General features: G+C 33.8%; 1 protein-coding gene across 2 annotated transcripts in view; it reads right to left on the bottom strand.

Annotated features, from left to right (window-relative positions):
- The window catches only part of pkp4 (plakophilin 4), a 62,466-nt gene that overhangs the window by 39,331 nt on the left and 6,460 nt on the right, over window positions 1-16,675 (bottom strand). For both annotated transcript variants that reach the window (XM_073831412.1, XM_073831413.1), the window contains exons 2-3: window positions 8,842-8,975; window positions 5,115-5,227 (exon numbers count right to left, since the gene is read on the bottom strand). In XM_073831412.1, the coding sequence (XP_073687513.1) occupies window positions 5,115-5,227; window positions 8,842-8,970 (242 nt within the window). In that variant the 5' untranslated portion in view covers window positions 8,971-8,975. The remainder of the gene's footprint in view (window positions 1-5,114; window positions 5,228-8,841; window positions 8,976-16,675) is intronic.

The raw sequence follows: 16,675 nt of genomic DNA, 5'->3' as shown, positions 1-16,675 counted from the left end.
AGGTGTCTGAATAAATTTAGGTTTGACTGTAATTCATTTGAGATTAACAAGATTAATTTGTTCTCACACAGTTTAACTGAGATCTTGTCATATCTTATAACCGTTTTTTAAACTATAGCGAATAAACTGTGATAATGTGAGAAATTCTGAAGGTGTCTGAATAAATTTAGGTTTGACTGTATAAAGAAATAAAAAAAATGTACTTATTTTATTGCCTTAATCTGTGAATCATTGTGTACTGTGCATGTCTAAAAGTTGGCATCAGCTTTTTCTATTTCTAGTTATTTTTCACACATATGTTTATGAGAAACACAAATGGCATCCGTTTTGTAGAGTGACCCATCTCATCTTCCACTAAGTCAATGAAAAGCAAAAAGATCCACTCCATTTGCCCAGCATTAGGAAACCATTACAAGTGAACATCAATCACATTGTTACAGTCTACTGACTGTCGCGTTCATCTCTCTGACACAAATTTTACAAATCCTCTCCAGTTAATGACAAGAAATTAACATTGCGTGCATTTGTAACAACTGAAGAAGAGATAAACAGCAGGATATGTGGTATTAGGAGTTCAGGTTGAATAAACAACAGAATGTAGACGCCACTGCCTTAAAACAACAGACAAGTGTCTGCTAATGCCTGCCAAAAAGCGATACTGTCTGCAAAGGAGGGGTCAAAGGACACCGGTCATCAGTGTACAGCGACAGCTGAAAGGGGGCACAGTGGGGACAGCAGGAATGCCATATAGCAAAAGGTTAAAGGTAATGGGTTGCAGGGCGCTTGGTAGCAAGAATGCACACATGGACCTTCTTCAACCAAAAGGAAAAAAATGTCCTGTATACTGCGGCAAAACAGCACAAGCCATCTGAAAAAACAGAAGAGACACTCCTTCACAGATGAGGAGAACAAACAGGGCAGCTGACATGTGCATACACACATACAGACACAAAGAGTTCACTGTGGCAAAGCAAGACATGAGGAAGAACTGTACTTCAGTTTAACCAGATTGAATATAAATCCTTCTAAAGTGACGGCTGTAGCAAACATCTCTGATTTATCAAGAGCACTCTTTCCATGGCATTCATTAAATGGGAAACTTTCGCAATACCCTAAAGCTTGAATGTGTTTATTGTAAATTGACAAACACCCACTTTCCATAAAAGTAATTATTTGGTGGGGAAAGAGAGACAACAGTTTGTGCTTCACCGCACGCTCGTCCTTCATACTGACACACACTGTGAGAAACACAGAACAGCGAGTGCAGTGTTTCTGTACAGTATGTTCACAGAGTAAATATTCTGTACAGTTAAATGTGTCTCACGTGTAGGCAGGAGCGTAAGACTGATCCATTTATGTGTGGAGGGAGAAAGGTTTAAATGCGTAGTTGCCACGGATACACTCATATGAGATACATTTGAAAGCTTAAAATAATATAAAAGTGCAATAATTGAGCCTCCACCTAAAACCTCCTGATTAAGTAACAATGTACACTACCAGTCAAAAGTTTTTTGTTTTTTAAAGACGTCTCTTCTGCTCTGTGTTTGTTTGATCCAAAGTAGTTTTACTATTTAAAATAGCTGTTTTCTATTTGAATGTATTTTAAAATGTAATTTATTCCTGTGATTTCAAAGCTGAATTTGTAGCATCATTACTCCACTCAGATGATCCTTCAGAAATCCTTCTAATATTCTGATTTGCTGCTCGAAAAACATGTAATATTATTATTATTATTATGCTGAAAACAGCTGTGTAGAAATTTGTCTGGTTTCTTTGATGAAAAAAATAAATAAAACATTACACAGTCTTCAAGCTTTTGAATGGTATAGTCTATAATGTTACAAAAACTTTTTATTTCAGTTAAATGCTGATATTTGGATCTTTCTATTCATCAAAGAATCCTAAAAAAATATACTTAACTGTTTTAAATATTGATAATAATAATAATAATAATAATAATAAATAAATGTTTCTTGAACAGCAAATCAGCATATTAGAATGATTTCTGAAGGGTCGTGTGACACTGAAGACTGGAGTAATGATGCTGAAAATTTAGCTTTGATCACAGGAATAAATTACATTTTAAAATATATTCAAATAGAAAGCAGTTATTTTAAATAGTAAAAATATTTCACAATATTACCGCTTTTCCTGTATTTTAGATCAAATAAATGCAAGTTTGGTGAGGAAAAACGACTGTTAAAGGGATGGTTCGGAGTAGAATTGACTTCATTGCTATGCACTCCGAAGCCCATCTAAATACCCCATCCGAAGTTTTTTTTACCTTAGTCGAACATTTATGGAGATATTAGAGTTTTTCGAAATGCTTGTTACAGGAGTGAATGGTACATGTGATGTATCAAGTAAATTGCACCACTAAACGTGCAAGTAATCTTACCAAACTTGTACAGTAGTGTTAATAGGTTATGTACTCACAAAACGCTGCATCGGAACATTTGTAAGTCCACCATTTTAAAAACACGTTTTACCCGAGAACTACTAGTCTCAAAAACTACAAATGGCGACACGTCGACGTCACGTCCCTGGTTTGAAAAAAGCACGTAAAATTCCTCCTACTACATCTGTGTGCATGTCAACTTGTAGGAGGACTTTTACGTGCTTTTTTCAAACCAGGGACGTGACGTCGACGTGTCGCCATTTGTAGTTTTTGAGACTAGTAGGGATCGGCTAAAACGTGTTTTTAAAACACTCATGGTGGACTTACAAATGTTCTGATGCAGCGTTTTGTGAGTACATAACCTATTTACACTACTGTACAAGTTTGGTAAGATTACTTGCACGTTTAGTGGTGCAATTTACGAGATACATCACATGTACCATTCACTCCTGTAACAAGCAATTCGAAAAACTCTAATATCTCCATAAATGTTTGACTAAGGTAAAAAAAACTTCGGATGGGGTATTTACATGGGCTTCGGAGTGCATAGCAATGAAGTCAATTCTACTCCGAACCATCCCTTTAAAAAACATTAACAATCTTACTGTTCAAAAACTTTTGACTGGTAGTGTTTTTTTGTTGTTAATTTTTTTGTTATTTTGTTAATGGAAAGAATACACTGCATGTCTTTGCAAACCCATATGATTTTTGTCTTCTGTGGAACAAAAAAGATTGTTTAGCAGAATGTTCAAGTTGCTCAGTTCCGTACAACAAATCAAAACTGCAGGGCTATTGCCATTAACTAATTATAACCTTAAACTAAAAAAATAAAATAAAATAAATCAAAATGAAATCAAAGAAAACATTAAAAATGAAACTTACTTTATTTCAGCTGGTTGCCAAGGCATAATTTATTATTTTCTTTATCAAGTACTAACTAAAACTAAAACTGAAATAAAAATGAATAAGAACTATATAGACTTATTAAATAAAAACAAATATATAAATAAAAAATGCAACAAAATTGCTAAAACTTAAAAAATTATAATGAAAAAATGATTTCATAATATTAAAAAATGACAATATATGAATAATACTAAAATAACACTGCTGAACTGTCAAAGTCCAAAAAAGGACAAAAAAGCACAATAAAAATTCACACCCCTGGACATTCTGCTTTAAACATCCGATTTTGTGTTCTGAAGATATGTCAAATGACATGTAAGTTGAGTAAATGACAACACAGTTTTCATTTTCTTCAGTACCAACACTGTCAACTGTAAAACCGTTAAAAACCACATCAGCAACATGGTGATCAAATATTTACAATCATGCGCATGTTTTTAGAGGAAAAACATGCTGAGCGGGCCTCATGGTAATAGCGAGAAAGCAGTAAAGATCTTCATCTCATAAATATATTCTGCCATCATTTGCTCCAAACTTGTATGACAAAACAAGCAAAAACCCATGATGTTTGACGTCACCTAAACCTAGTTACTCATCTCAAGGCACCAAACTGGACCATATAAGAATGCAAATTCAAGAGCAGACGGGATAAAATGTCATATGGGCTACTTTACCTTCAATATGTGACCCTGGACCACAAAACCAGTCATAAAGGTCAATTTTCTGAATAAATAAGCTTTCCATTGATGTATTGTTTGTTAGGATATGACAATATTTGGCCGATATACAACTGGATTTGAAAATCTGGAATCTGAGGGTGCAAAAAAATCGAAATATTGAAAAAATCGCCTTTAAAGGAGTAGTTCACTTTCAGAACAAAAATTTACAGATGATGTACTCACCCCTTTGTCATCCAAGATGTTCATGTCTTTCTTTCTTCACTCTTAATTAATTTTTTTTTTTTTTTTTTTTGAGGAAAACATTTCAGGATTTCTCTCCATATAGTGGACTTCTATGGTGTCCCCGAGTGTGAACTTCCAAAATGCAGTTTAAATGCAGCTTCAAAGGACTCTAAACAATCCCAGACAAGGAAGAAGGGTCTCATCTAGTGAAATGATCGGTTATTTTCTAAAAACATTTACAATTTATAATGAATTTACTTTTTAATCTCTACACAGAGTACACACAGAGCTAGACAAGACGAGCTTTTGAGGTTCAAAAATATATAAATTGTAATTTCTTTTTAGACAATAAACGATCGTTTTGCTAGATAAGACCCTTCTTTCCTTGGCTGTGATCGTTCAGAGATATTTGAAGCTGCATTTTGGAAGTTCAAACTCGGGGGCACCATAGAAGTCCATTATAGTCCATTAAAATGTTTTCCTCAAAAAACATAATTTCCTTACGACTGAAGAAAGAAAGACATGAACATCTTGGAAGACAAGGGGGTGAGTACATTATCTGTAAATTTTTGTTCTGAAAGTGAACTACTCCTTTAAAGCTGTCCAAATGGAATTCTTAGCAATGCATATTACTAATTCAAAAAGTAAGGCATAAAAGAAAAATAGATCATTTTCAATTTCAAATATACCTGTGCTACTCACAACTGGTTTTGTGGTCCAGGATCACATATAGGCTACTTTTATAACACTTTTACTTTCAATATATTAAAGAAACATATCATAACATATAAGGTATTTGAGGTTTTTAAATGAGCTGTTTCTTCAAATCAGACCTCTAAAAACAAATTCCACTCACCAAACACAAAAATTTACTTCTTATCATAGAGTTTTTCCAAACTGCCTCTTACCTGTCACTCGCAGCACCTGGAGACTCCGCCCCCAACCTGCATCGCTCCAGCTGATTGGCCACAATCTGCCTCTCTTCTTCGAGTTCTCTGGTGAGCCGTTCAAACTGGAGCTCCTTCAGAAAGACAGGAGGGACAAAAGTGTCACCGCCGTTGCCTTCTACCATCAAAAAAATATCCATCATGTGTAGGCAGTACACACTTCATACCGTTTCTAGTTACAACATTAATTTAGCTTCAAAATCCATTGTGTTTAAATCCTGTCGCTTCTCAGCTTCCATCCTGTCTCGCTGCTCTTTGCTTCTGAATTTGTGGCCTCTTCCCTTCCTCTTGCCTCAGTCTCTCTCTCTGTGTGTGTGCAGTGCATGCATGTTTGTTTATGTGTGTGTGTGGAAGGCGAGAAGGCTGCTCTGTTGGCCTGCCTCTCTGTGATAGAGACAGACTCGTTGATGCAGCTGCCCTTAAAGGAGACACTCTCTAACACACATATAAACAGCCCACATTGCAGTTGTATTGAGTATAGTATTCTGAGGGAAAAAATATCACTGTTGTGTTACTGCATATTTTCATGATTGCTTGCCATTGTTAGACTGCAAAGAAACGATTCCGGAGCATTGTATCTGCTCTGAAATAGATAGTATATTGTGAAAGTATTGCAAGCGAGCAAGCACTACAAGAGGTTGCAATTAATGTAGCCAGTGAAAAGGAGAGATTATTGAGTGTTGTTCTCCAGGCGAGATAAGTCAGGCAATGGCTATCTGCCTTGTGCCATGCTGTGAGCTACCAGCTGTACCAGGCCTCTTCTATTCAACCTATTGTTTGGAGTGACAATACTTGCCTATGTCCTGATTCTGTCCAAGAGGAGCACAAAGAAAAGACAAGACTTGACCACACAAATCACTGCAATCACACACACACATAAAATGCAATGAAATCCATGCTGCAGTTTCTGCTGTCCTAGTGAAACATGTTAAGCCTGGTAATGGGACGATCAGTTAGATTTTAACAGAGACTCACAGCGTTAATGAACGCTATCAGCATTAAGCAGATTTGTAATGATTAAGCTAACCGTTTAATTAGTAATTTTCATGACACTGAACTGTGAAACAGATTGCAAGGCTGGAGCATCAGACCTTCTGTGGGAAAACATGTAAATAAGGATTTAGTTCTTAACAAAACTTGCCTGGTAAAATAAAACAATGAAAAAACATATATATAATTAAAAATAGACAATTAAATTATATTAGACTTAAAACTAGACTATTAGTTTGCCTGATGTAAGGAAACAGGTAAATAAGAATCTTGTTTTTATATAAAATGGTAATAAAATAAAATACACAAATAAAATTCTAACATAGTTTGTGATAAAGTATAATAAAATGTGCAATTTAAAAACATAAATAAAGATAAAAATAAAATAAAATTGCTAACATTATAAAAAAATGGGCCTAAACAAATTGGCTGCTAAAATAAAATTCATCATTAAAAAAGCACAAAAAAAAATTTGTAATAAAATAAAATGAGTAACTTGGCTGACTTTTGTAAATCTGATGTGAGCAAACAGGTGAATTAAGAGTCTAAATGTAAATTTAATAATTAAAATTAAATTAAAAATTAAACTAGACTTTATCCGCTTGACCGATGTAAGGAAACAGGTAAATAAGAATCTTGTTTCTAAACAAAATGGTAATAAAATAAAATAAAACATACACTAAAAATGCTAACATAAAATTGTAATAAAATGTATTAAAATTTAGTGTAAACTTATACTGAATAAAAATCTTGTTTTTAAACAAATTGGTTGATACAATAAACTTAGTCACTTGGAAAAACTCTAGTTAGCAAATTCCATGTAAACCTGATGTAAGAAAGCAGGAAAATTAGAATCTAAAAGTAAATTAGAATAAAATTGAATAATTAAAATTATATGGTCACTAGACAAAAAACTAAACTTTATTAGCTTGTCTAATGTGAGGAAACACATTTAAATAAGAGGAAACACAGGTAAATAAGAATTTTGTTTTTTAAATAAAAAGGTGAAAAATAAAATACACAATATAAATGCTAACATAAATTTGTAATAAAATATACAATAAAAACACTAACATAAAATATTCAATAAAATTAAAAAATGGTAACTTTATAAATACCAGCCGTCAAATTCAGCATAAACCTACAGTGAATAAGAATCTTGTTTTTTAACAAATTGACTGATAAAATAAAATATGTGACAAAAGACACAAAAACAAATTTGTAAATAAAATAAAAAATAGAAACTTGGTCAAATCTAGCTTACAAATGTGAGAAAACAGGTAAATTAAAATAAAAATGTACTAAATAATTGAACTTAAATGGTCACTAGATTTAAACAGCTCTAAATATCCTAAAATATACAATAAAACACTAACATTAGTTTGTAATAAAATAAAATAAATTAAAAATAAAATAAAACCAGCCCTCAAATTCAGCGTAAACCTACATTGAATAGCAATCTTGTTTTTAAACAAACTGACTGATAAAATAAAATATATAATAAAAAAAAAACACAAAATTAATTTGTAATAAAAACTGCAATAAAATAAAATAATAATAATAATAAATGTAACTTGGTAAAATCTAGTTAGCAAATTCTATGTAAACCTGATCTGAGAAAACAGGTAAATTATAATTTAAAGGTAAATTAGATTAAATTAAAGAAAATTAAATTAGATTCAATTAAATTAAATAATTTAAATTAAACTGTCACTAGACTTAAAACTAGACTTTATCAGCTTGCCTGATGTGTGGAAACAGGTAAGTAAGAATCTTGTTTTTAAACAAAATGTTAATAAAACATACAATGAAAATGCTAACATAAATTTATAATAAAATATATATTAAATCAAACATAATTTTGTAATAAAATAAAATAAAAATGGTAACATTATAAAAACCAGCCCTCAAATTCCGTGTAAACCAAATAAAAGTCTTGTTTTTAAACAAATGGACTAATAAAATAAAATACATGATAAAAAAAAACACAAAAATAAATTTGAAATAAATTGTTTTATGAAATAAAATTAGTAACTTGGTAAAATCTTTGTAAACATAATGTGAAAAAAAGGTAAATTAGAATCTAAAAGTACATTTGAATTTTTAAATAATTAAATTTAAATGGTCACTAGACATTAAACTAGACTTTATCATCTTAAAAATTAAAAATCTTGTTTCTAAACAAAATAAAATAAAATATAAAATAAAATATAAAATAAAAACATAAATTTGTAATAAAATATCATAAAAACTATGTAAAACTTTTAAAAAGCTTTTAAAATTCAGTGTAAACCTACACTAAATAAGAATCTTGTTTTTAAACTAGCTTATGAAATAAAATATATGAAAAAAACTTTCAAAATAAATTTGTAATAAAGACTTCAATTTTGAAAAACTAGACTTTATCAGCTTTATCAAACAGGTAAATAAGAATAAAAATATATTAAAATAAACCCACACTGTACACACACAGAGGAAACAAGGTTATCAGCTCTAAAATTCAGTGTGGACCAGATTATTTGTGTCCTCAAAGCAAGCATTCCCCGCCCAAGAATTAATAATGCAAATATGACTTTTGACTAATGAGCAGAAGGCTGACTTAATACATCTACAATCTGTGGCCACTCATGTCTGAGCTGCTATTCAGATTACAGCTACCCTACAGCCAGACACTGGCAGATGGAGCGGTGCGGCATACCTGCTCTTTAACAGAGGCCAGCAGGTTGGTGGTGGTGGCATCGGTCGCCATGTTGTTGTTGTTGTTGAATCTTCCTTCACCACTCAGCACCTCCCTTTCCTCCACAGGGCTTTGCCTAGGAGTAGGCATTCCCCCTGCACATAGGAACACACAACACACAGTTATTATCATCTATATGCAGTGGCACTGATACACTATTATTATCTTGCTTTACAAACACAGTCCAATTTAACAACTCTCAGTGTCCTACTTTTTATTTAGATGTCATGAAACTTTATATTTTTTCAAGACAAGAGCACTACCGTAGTTGTTTACTGAGTTTACTGGTCAACGGTTATGGATTTCAATGGCTGATTTTTTAACTTTTGATCAGAAAACACACAATAAAGGGATAAAATTAAAATTGTGTCAATTACTCACCCTAATGTTGTTTTAAACCTGCAAGACCCTTGTTCCTCTTAATAACACAAATTAAGATATTTTTGATCAAATCTATGGGCTTTCTGACCCTGCATAGACAGCAACGCAACTGATACATTCAAGGCCCAGAAAGGTAGTAAGGACATAATTAAAATAGTCTTTATTTTTGAATAAACTCGTTATTTTTGTTTTCTTTCCACACAGAAAGTATTCATAACATTATGGGTGAACCACTGATGTCAGATGGAATTTTTAAGGATTTCCTTACTACCTTTCTGGACCTTGAACGTGTCAGTTGCACTGCTTTCAGGGTCAGAAAGCTTTTGGATTTCATCAAAAATATCTTAATTTTTGTTCTAAAGATGAACAGGATCTTTAGAAGGTGAAGGTGGGGAACGACATGAGGGTGAGTAATTAATGACAAAAAAATTCTGGGTGAACTGTCTCTTTAAATGATTTAAAAATGACTTATAATGTTACAGAAGATTTCTATTTCTTGTTATCAAAGAATCCTAAACAAACTAGATAAAAAAAGTTCATTAAGATGAACTTTGAAGCTGGCTTGAGAAAGCCTGACCAGAAAAAGTTTTAATAGTTTGACAGCTTTCAGTCTGAAATAGATTGAAGTTTAAAGTTTTTTTAAAGCTTAAAGCCTAAATGTTTTGAAGGCAATACAGTCTGTCAGATAGATAGATAGATAGAAAGATAGATAGAAATGGTTAGATTATGGATAGATAACATGTTGTTAGCATGTTAAAAGCATGATTAACCTGTTACTAGTATGTTGCTAGCATGATTAGCATGTTACTAGCATGTTGTTAGCATGATTAGCATGTTACTAGCATGTTGTTAGCATGTTAAAAGCATGATTAACCTGTTAATAGTATGTTGCTAGCATGATTAGCATGTTACTAGCATGTTGTTAACATGTTTTAGCATGTTTTAGCATGATTAGCAAAGTTACTAGCAGGTTGCTAACATTTCTATCATGGTTAGCAATTGTTAACATGTTGCTAGCATGTTTCTAGCATAATTACCACGTCTCTAGCATGTTTTGGCATGATTAGAATGTTATTTGAATTTCTGAGTTACGAACCTGTTGCTAGCATGTTTTTAACATGATTTGCAAGTTACTATCATTCTGATAGCATGTTTATAACATTATTAGCATGTTGCTAGCATGTTGCAGCATAAATGTTTTGAAGACAATACAGTCTGTCAGATGGATAGATAGACAGATAGATAGATAGATATGTTGCTAGCCTGTTGCTAGCATGATTCTAGCATGATTACCATGTTGATAGCATATTTTAACATGATTAACACGTTACTAGCATTTTGCTAACATGTTTTAGCATAAAGCATAAATGTTTTGAAGACAATACAGTCTGTTAAAAAAAACTGCTAAAATCAGCCTAGGCTGGTTGGCTGGTCTTAGCTGGTTTAAACTGGTCTCCCAGCCTGGCCAGGTTGTTGTTAGCATGTTAAAGGAATGATTAACCTGTTACTAGCATGTTGCTAGCATGTTTCTAACATGATTAGCATGTTGTTAACATGTTTTAGCATGATTAGCATGTGGTTAGCGTATTTTCAACATGATTAGCATGTTAGAATGTTTCTATGACTAAGTCCGATCAGTTAGAAAAGATATAGCACACTAAGCCAATTAGTCTGAGGATCTGGACTGAGTTTGGAGTTTGTAGAGTTAAAGCTCTAGGGGAAGGTAAGGTCATTGCACACCAATGAGTCCAAAATTTTTGTATGCTTTTTTTTTTAGATTTGTCATCCTTTCCTATCAAAATGCATGCTATGGATGCAAAAACGCAGAAAATCGAATCTGATCCGAACTTTTTTATGACAAATGAAAGTTTCAGAGGCAGTGTGTAAACGAAACCTTAAGAGTTGAAAATTTTAATCTCCGAAGAAAAATAAGAAGAATAAGTTTAAATAGCATTTCAGTAAGTTGGCTTTCTCAAGCCAACTTAATTATCATGTTTTCCACAACCCAATAATTGCAAATCCACACATTTGAATGATTTCTGAACCATTATTTGACATTAAAGACTGAAGTAATGGCTGCTGAAAACATATCAGAGAACAATGCCAAGTCCCCTTAAATTAGCAAGATATTGGTTGATTTATTGGCTTGGCTGATATATAAGTGAAGGAAAACAGTAGCTACCCATTTTACCTCTATAATGTGACAGGGCTTGATGTTACCCATCTGGAATTAATTGGATCTTGAAAAGCAGGCAACCACTTTTAAAGAGGCTTTCTGACTTGGATGTAGAAGCTGAAGGTCAAGTTCATCTTCAAGAACATCTTGACATATCATGGTTTACGATTTGATGAACTATTAGAAAGACAAACATTGTTGCTTTGGAGTAATGTGCAATGATCATTTGTGCACAAGGACCAGAACATGTATGAAGCAAGCAAACAGGGACGCTTTTAATTTCATGTTGACGGTGCACCAGAAAGCTGCATGGAAAATCTCTGTCCTACTCAGTTTTATTAGAATGGCAAAGAAAGCCTGGAGTTCTTGGCAGCATTATGGCAGGGCAACAAGGGATGTATTCCAACGTGTGTTCCAGCATCCCAGCATGCAACAGCATGACAAGACAACCTGTTCCCTTCCCAATACCCTCCCCCAACTGACAGCAAAAATAGTATGATCAGCAGATGCACTCTTTTCTTTTTTCTGGATGGGTTTAATACCTTTGAGAAAAAAAGAATAGCATCTTCTTAAGCTTGGTCTAGCTGCATTTTTATGTACAAGCACATCATGCAAATAAGAGAAAGTGATTTCGATGAGCAGAATTTTGATAGGATGTTCTGCAATACTAAGATTAGACGGGATGAGATTATAATAAAAATAAGATTAGAGGAACAAAAGTATATATTTCATCCCCAATATCGACCCCAATCATATGTGCTTTTGTTTGCGATTGTTTCTTGTATGTATGAAACAGCTTCAGAAACAGTGTTTTAAACCACACATTAGCTTTATTGGTATGTTAGAAACATTCACATAATCACTTAAGTATTGTATTAAAGTTTATATAGTTCAGATCTACAGTTGATGTCAAAAGTTTACATTTAGTTTTTGCAAACTGGCAATTATTTTACCAAAATCATTCAAAATGCATGTTATTTTTTATTTAGTACTGACCTGAATAAGATATTTCACATAAAATATGTTTACATATAGTCCACAAGAGAAAATAGGCTAATAGTTAAATTTATAGAAATGAAAAGGTTCAAACGCTCACTGATGCTCCAGAAGGAAACACGATGCATTAAGAGCTGGGGTGAAAACTTTTTAAATTTGAAGATTAGGGTAAATTTAACTTATTTTGTCTTCTGGGAAATATGTAAGTATCTTCTGTAGCTTCTGAAGGGCAGTACTAAATGAAAAAAATATGATATTTAGGCAAAATAAGAAAAACGTACATCTTCATTCTGTTCGAAAGTTTTCACTCCCCGGCTCTAAATGCGTCATGTCTCCTTCTGAAGCATCAGTGAGCGTTTGAACCTTCAGTAATAGTTGGATATGAGTCCCTCAGGTGTCCTCAGTGTGAAAAGATGGATCCCAAAATCATTCAGTCATTGTTGGAAAGGGTTCAAATACACAAAAAAGCTGAAAAACCAAAGAATTTGTGGGACCTAAAGAATTTTTCTGAAGAACAGCTGGCAGTTTAACTGTTTAGGACAAACAAGGGACTCATGAACAACTATCACTAAACAAAAAAAAAAACACAGCTGTGGATCATTCAGGTACTAACACAGTAATAAGAATCAAGTGTATGTAAACTTTTGAACCGGGTCATTTTTATAAATTCAACTATTTTTTTCTCTTGTGGACTATATATACACATCTTTTATGTGAAATATCTTATTCAGGTCAGTACTTAATAAAAAATAACATGCGTTTTGTATGATCCCTATTATTTAGGTAAAATAATTAACATTTTGCAGATTCTGAAAGGTGTATGGAAACTTTTGACCACAACTGTAAGTACTGATGTCTATAGTAGTTATCAAAAATAGAGTAAATCACTTTTTGGAATTTATTTGACGTTTTAAATATAAGTCTATATTAGGTACATATATAGGTAATACAAGGTAATAGTCTACTCAAGTCAGCAGTTTATTTTGACCTCTTGATGTGCTAGTTTTTAGAGAGATCTTTACAGCTCTTTTACAACATGACCACAGACTAGGGCTGCTCGATTATTTTGGTCAATATTGTAATCACTATTATTTAAACGATTATGACAGGGTCCAAAACTTTATATAGTGATTAAATTAAAGATAGCAATACAGCGAGAAAAAAGATACAAATTAAAAAAACAGTGCTTTAAAAAAAATACTGAATACTTTTATGCAAGTCTAAAGTAGTCTAAAAATTGTCTAATGTAATTGTTTCAATGTAAAATAAAACAGCGTCTAACATGCTTTAACATGCTTTGTTTCTTATTCAAACTAAAAACATCATTCAAAAGCAGTGAATGATTTTTAGGCACAGACGGCAGAAGGAATCGTAGGATTCTGAAGCGCTATTTTGAAGCTCATAGTGGGCGGGATTCGGCCGTCGCCATCTTGGAATCGCGTCACCGCGCGTCACTCCCGGATAATCAAAAATGGGCAAAAAGGCGGGACGTGGGTGGAGCTGGTTGCTGAAATCACGCCCGCCTAGCGCGACAGTGGTGACAGCAGCGGCAATCCCCCTGTCACTCAAGTGGCCACGCCCTTAATTATGCTGAACTTTAAGGCTTAATATAACTTAAACGGATGAGTTATAAAAAAAATTCACCCCCCTCACAGTTGTCATGAAGGGCAAACTAGCTATATACTGTAGACCAAAACCTTTTTTTGAACCAGGCTGTAAACATACTTTTTTTCTGCTGTAAAATTGGGCATTTTAACATGGGGAGTCAATGGGACTGACTCCCTTTTGCTGCCAGTCTCTAGCGGCCAGTCGATGAATTGCAGTTTAAGTCACTTCCGTGTTGGTTTCAATAGAGAGAGCGGGAGGTTGCCGCTTGGCTTAACCACACGGATCCAATATATTGTTACACACATATTTTCATTCTCAACTGTTTATGGTCATTTAAGACATAACTGACAAGCGTTTACATGAATAATCACCAAGCACCTCATTTTGAAATATTTTTGCGTGTATTTGAGCGTTTAGGCACGCACCTTGAGCTAAAAGATAACTTTACATGTTCGTGTTCTGCTCCGTCTCTGAGCGCATACAAAGAACAGCGCAAGTTTTCCTATGCGCTATTAAAAACACAACATCAAAGAAACATTAATAATTCAAGCACGTCCCGTTTTATGAAAGTCACATTACATGATTTTGCTGATTTGCATGTGAAATTAGGTTTTTATGGAGGAGCGAAAGCGCACCACTGGAAAGGGGGCGGAATGGAGCGCAATAATCGTTTCATTTCGAATTACTGCATTTTTATGATTGTTTGAAGCAGAAATCGAAATCGAAACCGAATTTCAATTAATTGCAGTTCTATCAGGTTGTCCAATCTAATTGATCAAGCATCTGTCCACATCAGTCAGTTTGTGAAGCAAGGGCGAAATTGTCAATCACACATTGGGGGGGGACAGCTGTGGGACTTTTTGTGTTTGCGCATGCACACATTTAAAAAAAAAAAAAAAAAAAAAGCCAGAGTCCACATGTTTGTAATTGTATAACACAACAAGGAATTTTATTACATCTGATCGTCAAACCAACGTATACTCACCCTGTAATGATTACAGCATCAGCATACAGGCTATTAAGTCACAAAGCTGAATTTAAAGGGATAGTTCACCCAAAAATGAAAATTCTGTCATCATTTACTCACCCTCAAGTTTTTTAAAACCTGTAAGAATTTCTTTCTTCTGCTGAACACAAAAGAATATATTTTGAAAAATTTCTGTAACCAAACAGTTGAATGGACCCCATTGACTTCCATAGTAGGTCAATGGGGTCCATCAACTGTTTGGTTACAGACATTTTTCAAAATATCTTATTTTGTTCTATACTTTAAAAAAAATCCCATTTTCTAAAAATCTAAACATCTTTTTCCCTTCATAATTCTCATAAGAAAGGCCATGATCCACATATTTTATTTCCTCTAAACTTTGCTTTTTTGTTTCAGTAATTAAACATTGTTCTAAGGGGCGGCTTGTTACCACATCTTATACCCTATAACGTTACATTCACTCACAATAAATGTGAGTTAACCCTTGTGTGGTGTTCATATTTTTGCTATTCAGCCAGTGTTCGTGGGTCTGGTGGACCCGCTGCATTTTGGGGTTTTTAATTCAACATAATCAACCAATTTATGTTAAAATACTCAACAGATATTTAGGCTACTTCATCCCAATTACAAGCAATAGAAACAGCATTTATGGTTAATATTTCCTCTCTAGCTTTGTTAGATCACATTTAAGAATTGTAACCTTGTGCGGGAACGGCAGGGGTAGAAACAAAACTCACTTTTGCACTCACACTCTCTCACACTTACACACTCTCTCACATGCATGCACACACACACACACAGATATGTGGTTCATACAGGGAATCTCCATAGGCGTAATGGTTTTACAATTGTACAAACTGTATAATCAATGCCCCTACACTAACCCTACCCCTAAACCTACCAATCACAGAAAACTTTTGGCCTTTTTTGAAGTTCAAAAAACACCATTTAGTATGTTTTTTTAGCCGTTTGGTTTATGAGGACACAGATGTCCTCATAAACCATGTTTACGTTGTAATACCCAAGTCATTATACACATTTGTGTCCTCATAAACCATATACTATACAAGAACACACACACACACACACACACACACACACACACACACACACATAACAGCAAGGCCTGACAGGAGGAGGACAGAGTAAAGGTCCTACAGACCCGAACACCATACAAGGGTTAAGAGCTATTAATGTCATGCTGTCCGGTACCTTAGAACATTAAATTAATTACTTTCTCACTTCTCTGTTAAAAATGCCTAAAATCTCCAGAAACGTACTTTCTTTTTCCTTCCAAAGAAATTACGGACGTCAGCTGCTGCAGTCTTTCTCTTGTTCATTTTTGGCCAATACTGTGAAATATAACAGCAACGCAATTCCAAGGGATGAAAATGGTGAAGTAATAAAGAACAAATGGCAGGACTCTAAAATAAATTCCTAGATAAACCCAATTCAGAGAACAGGAACGTGGCTCAAAACGCTAACGTTAGCTGTAAAAACTGGGTTTGGTACAGTAGATTTGACAAGCCTGTCACTGACCGCTATCCCAGTTTGCTTTAAAGCCAGGCTACATGCTAGCGTGTATACAGTAACGTTAGCTAGCTGTCGGCTAGCTTGTCAATAGACCCATTCATACAAGCTGTATA

Source organism: Garra rufa, chromosome 25, assembly GCF_049309525.1.
Source record: "Garra rufa chromosome 25, GarRuf1.0, whole genome shotgun sequence".
Taxonomy (NCBI): domain Eukaryota; kingdom Metazoa; phylum Chordata; class Actinopteri; order Cypriniformes; family Cyprinidae; genus Garra; species Garra rufa.
This window is presented reverse-complemented; position numbering and strand designations above follow the sequence as displayed.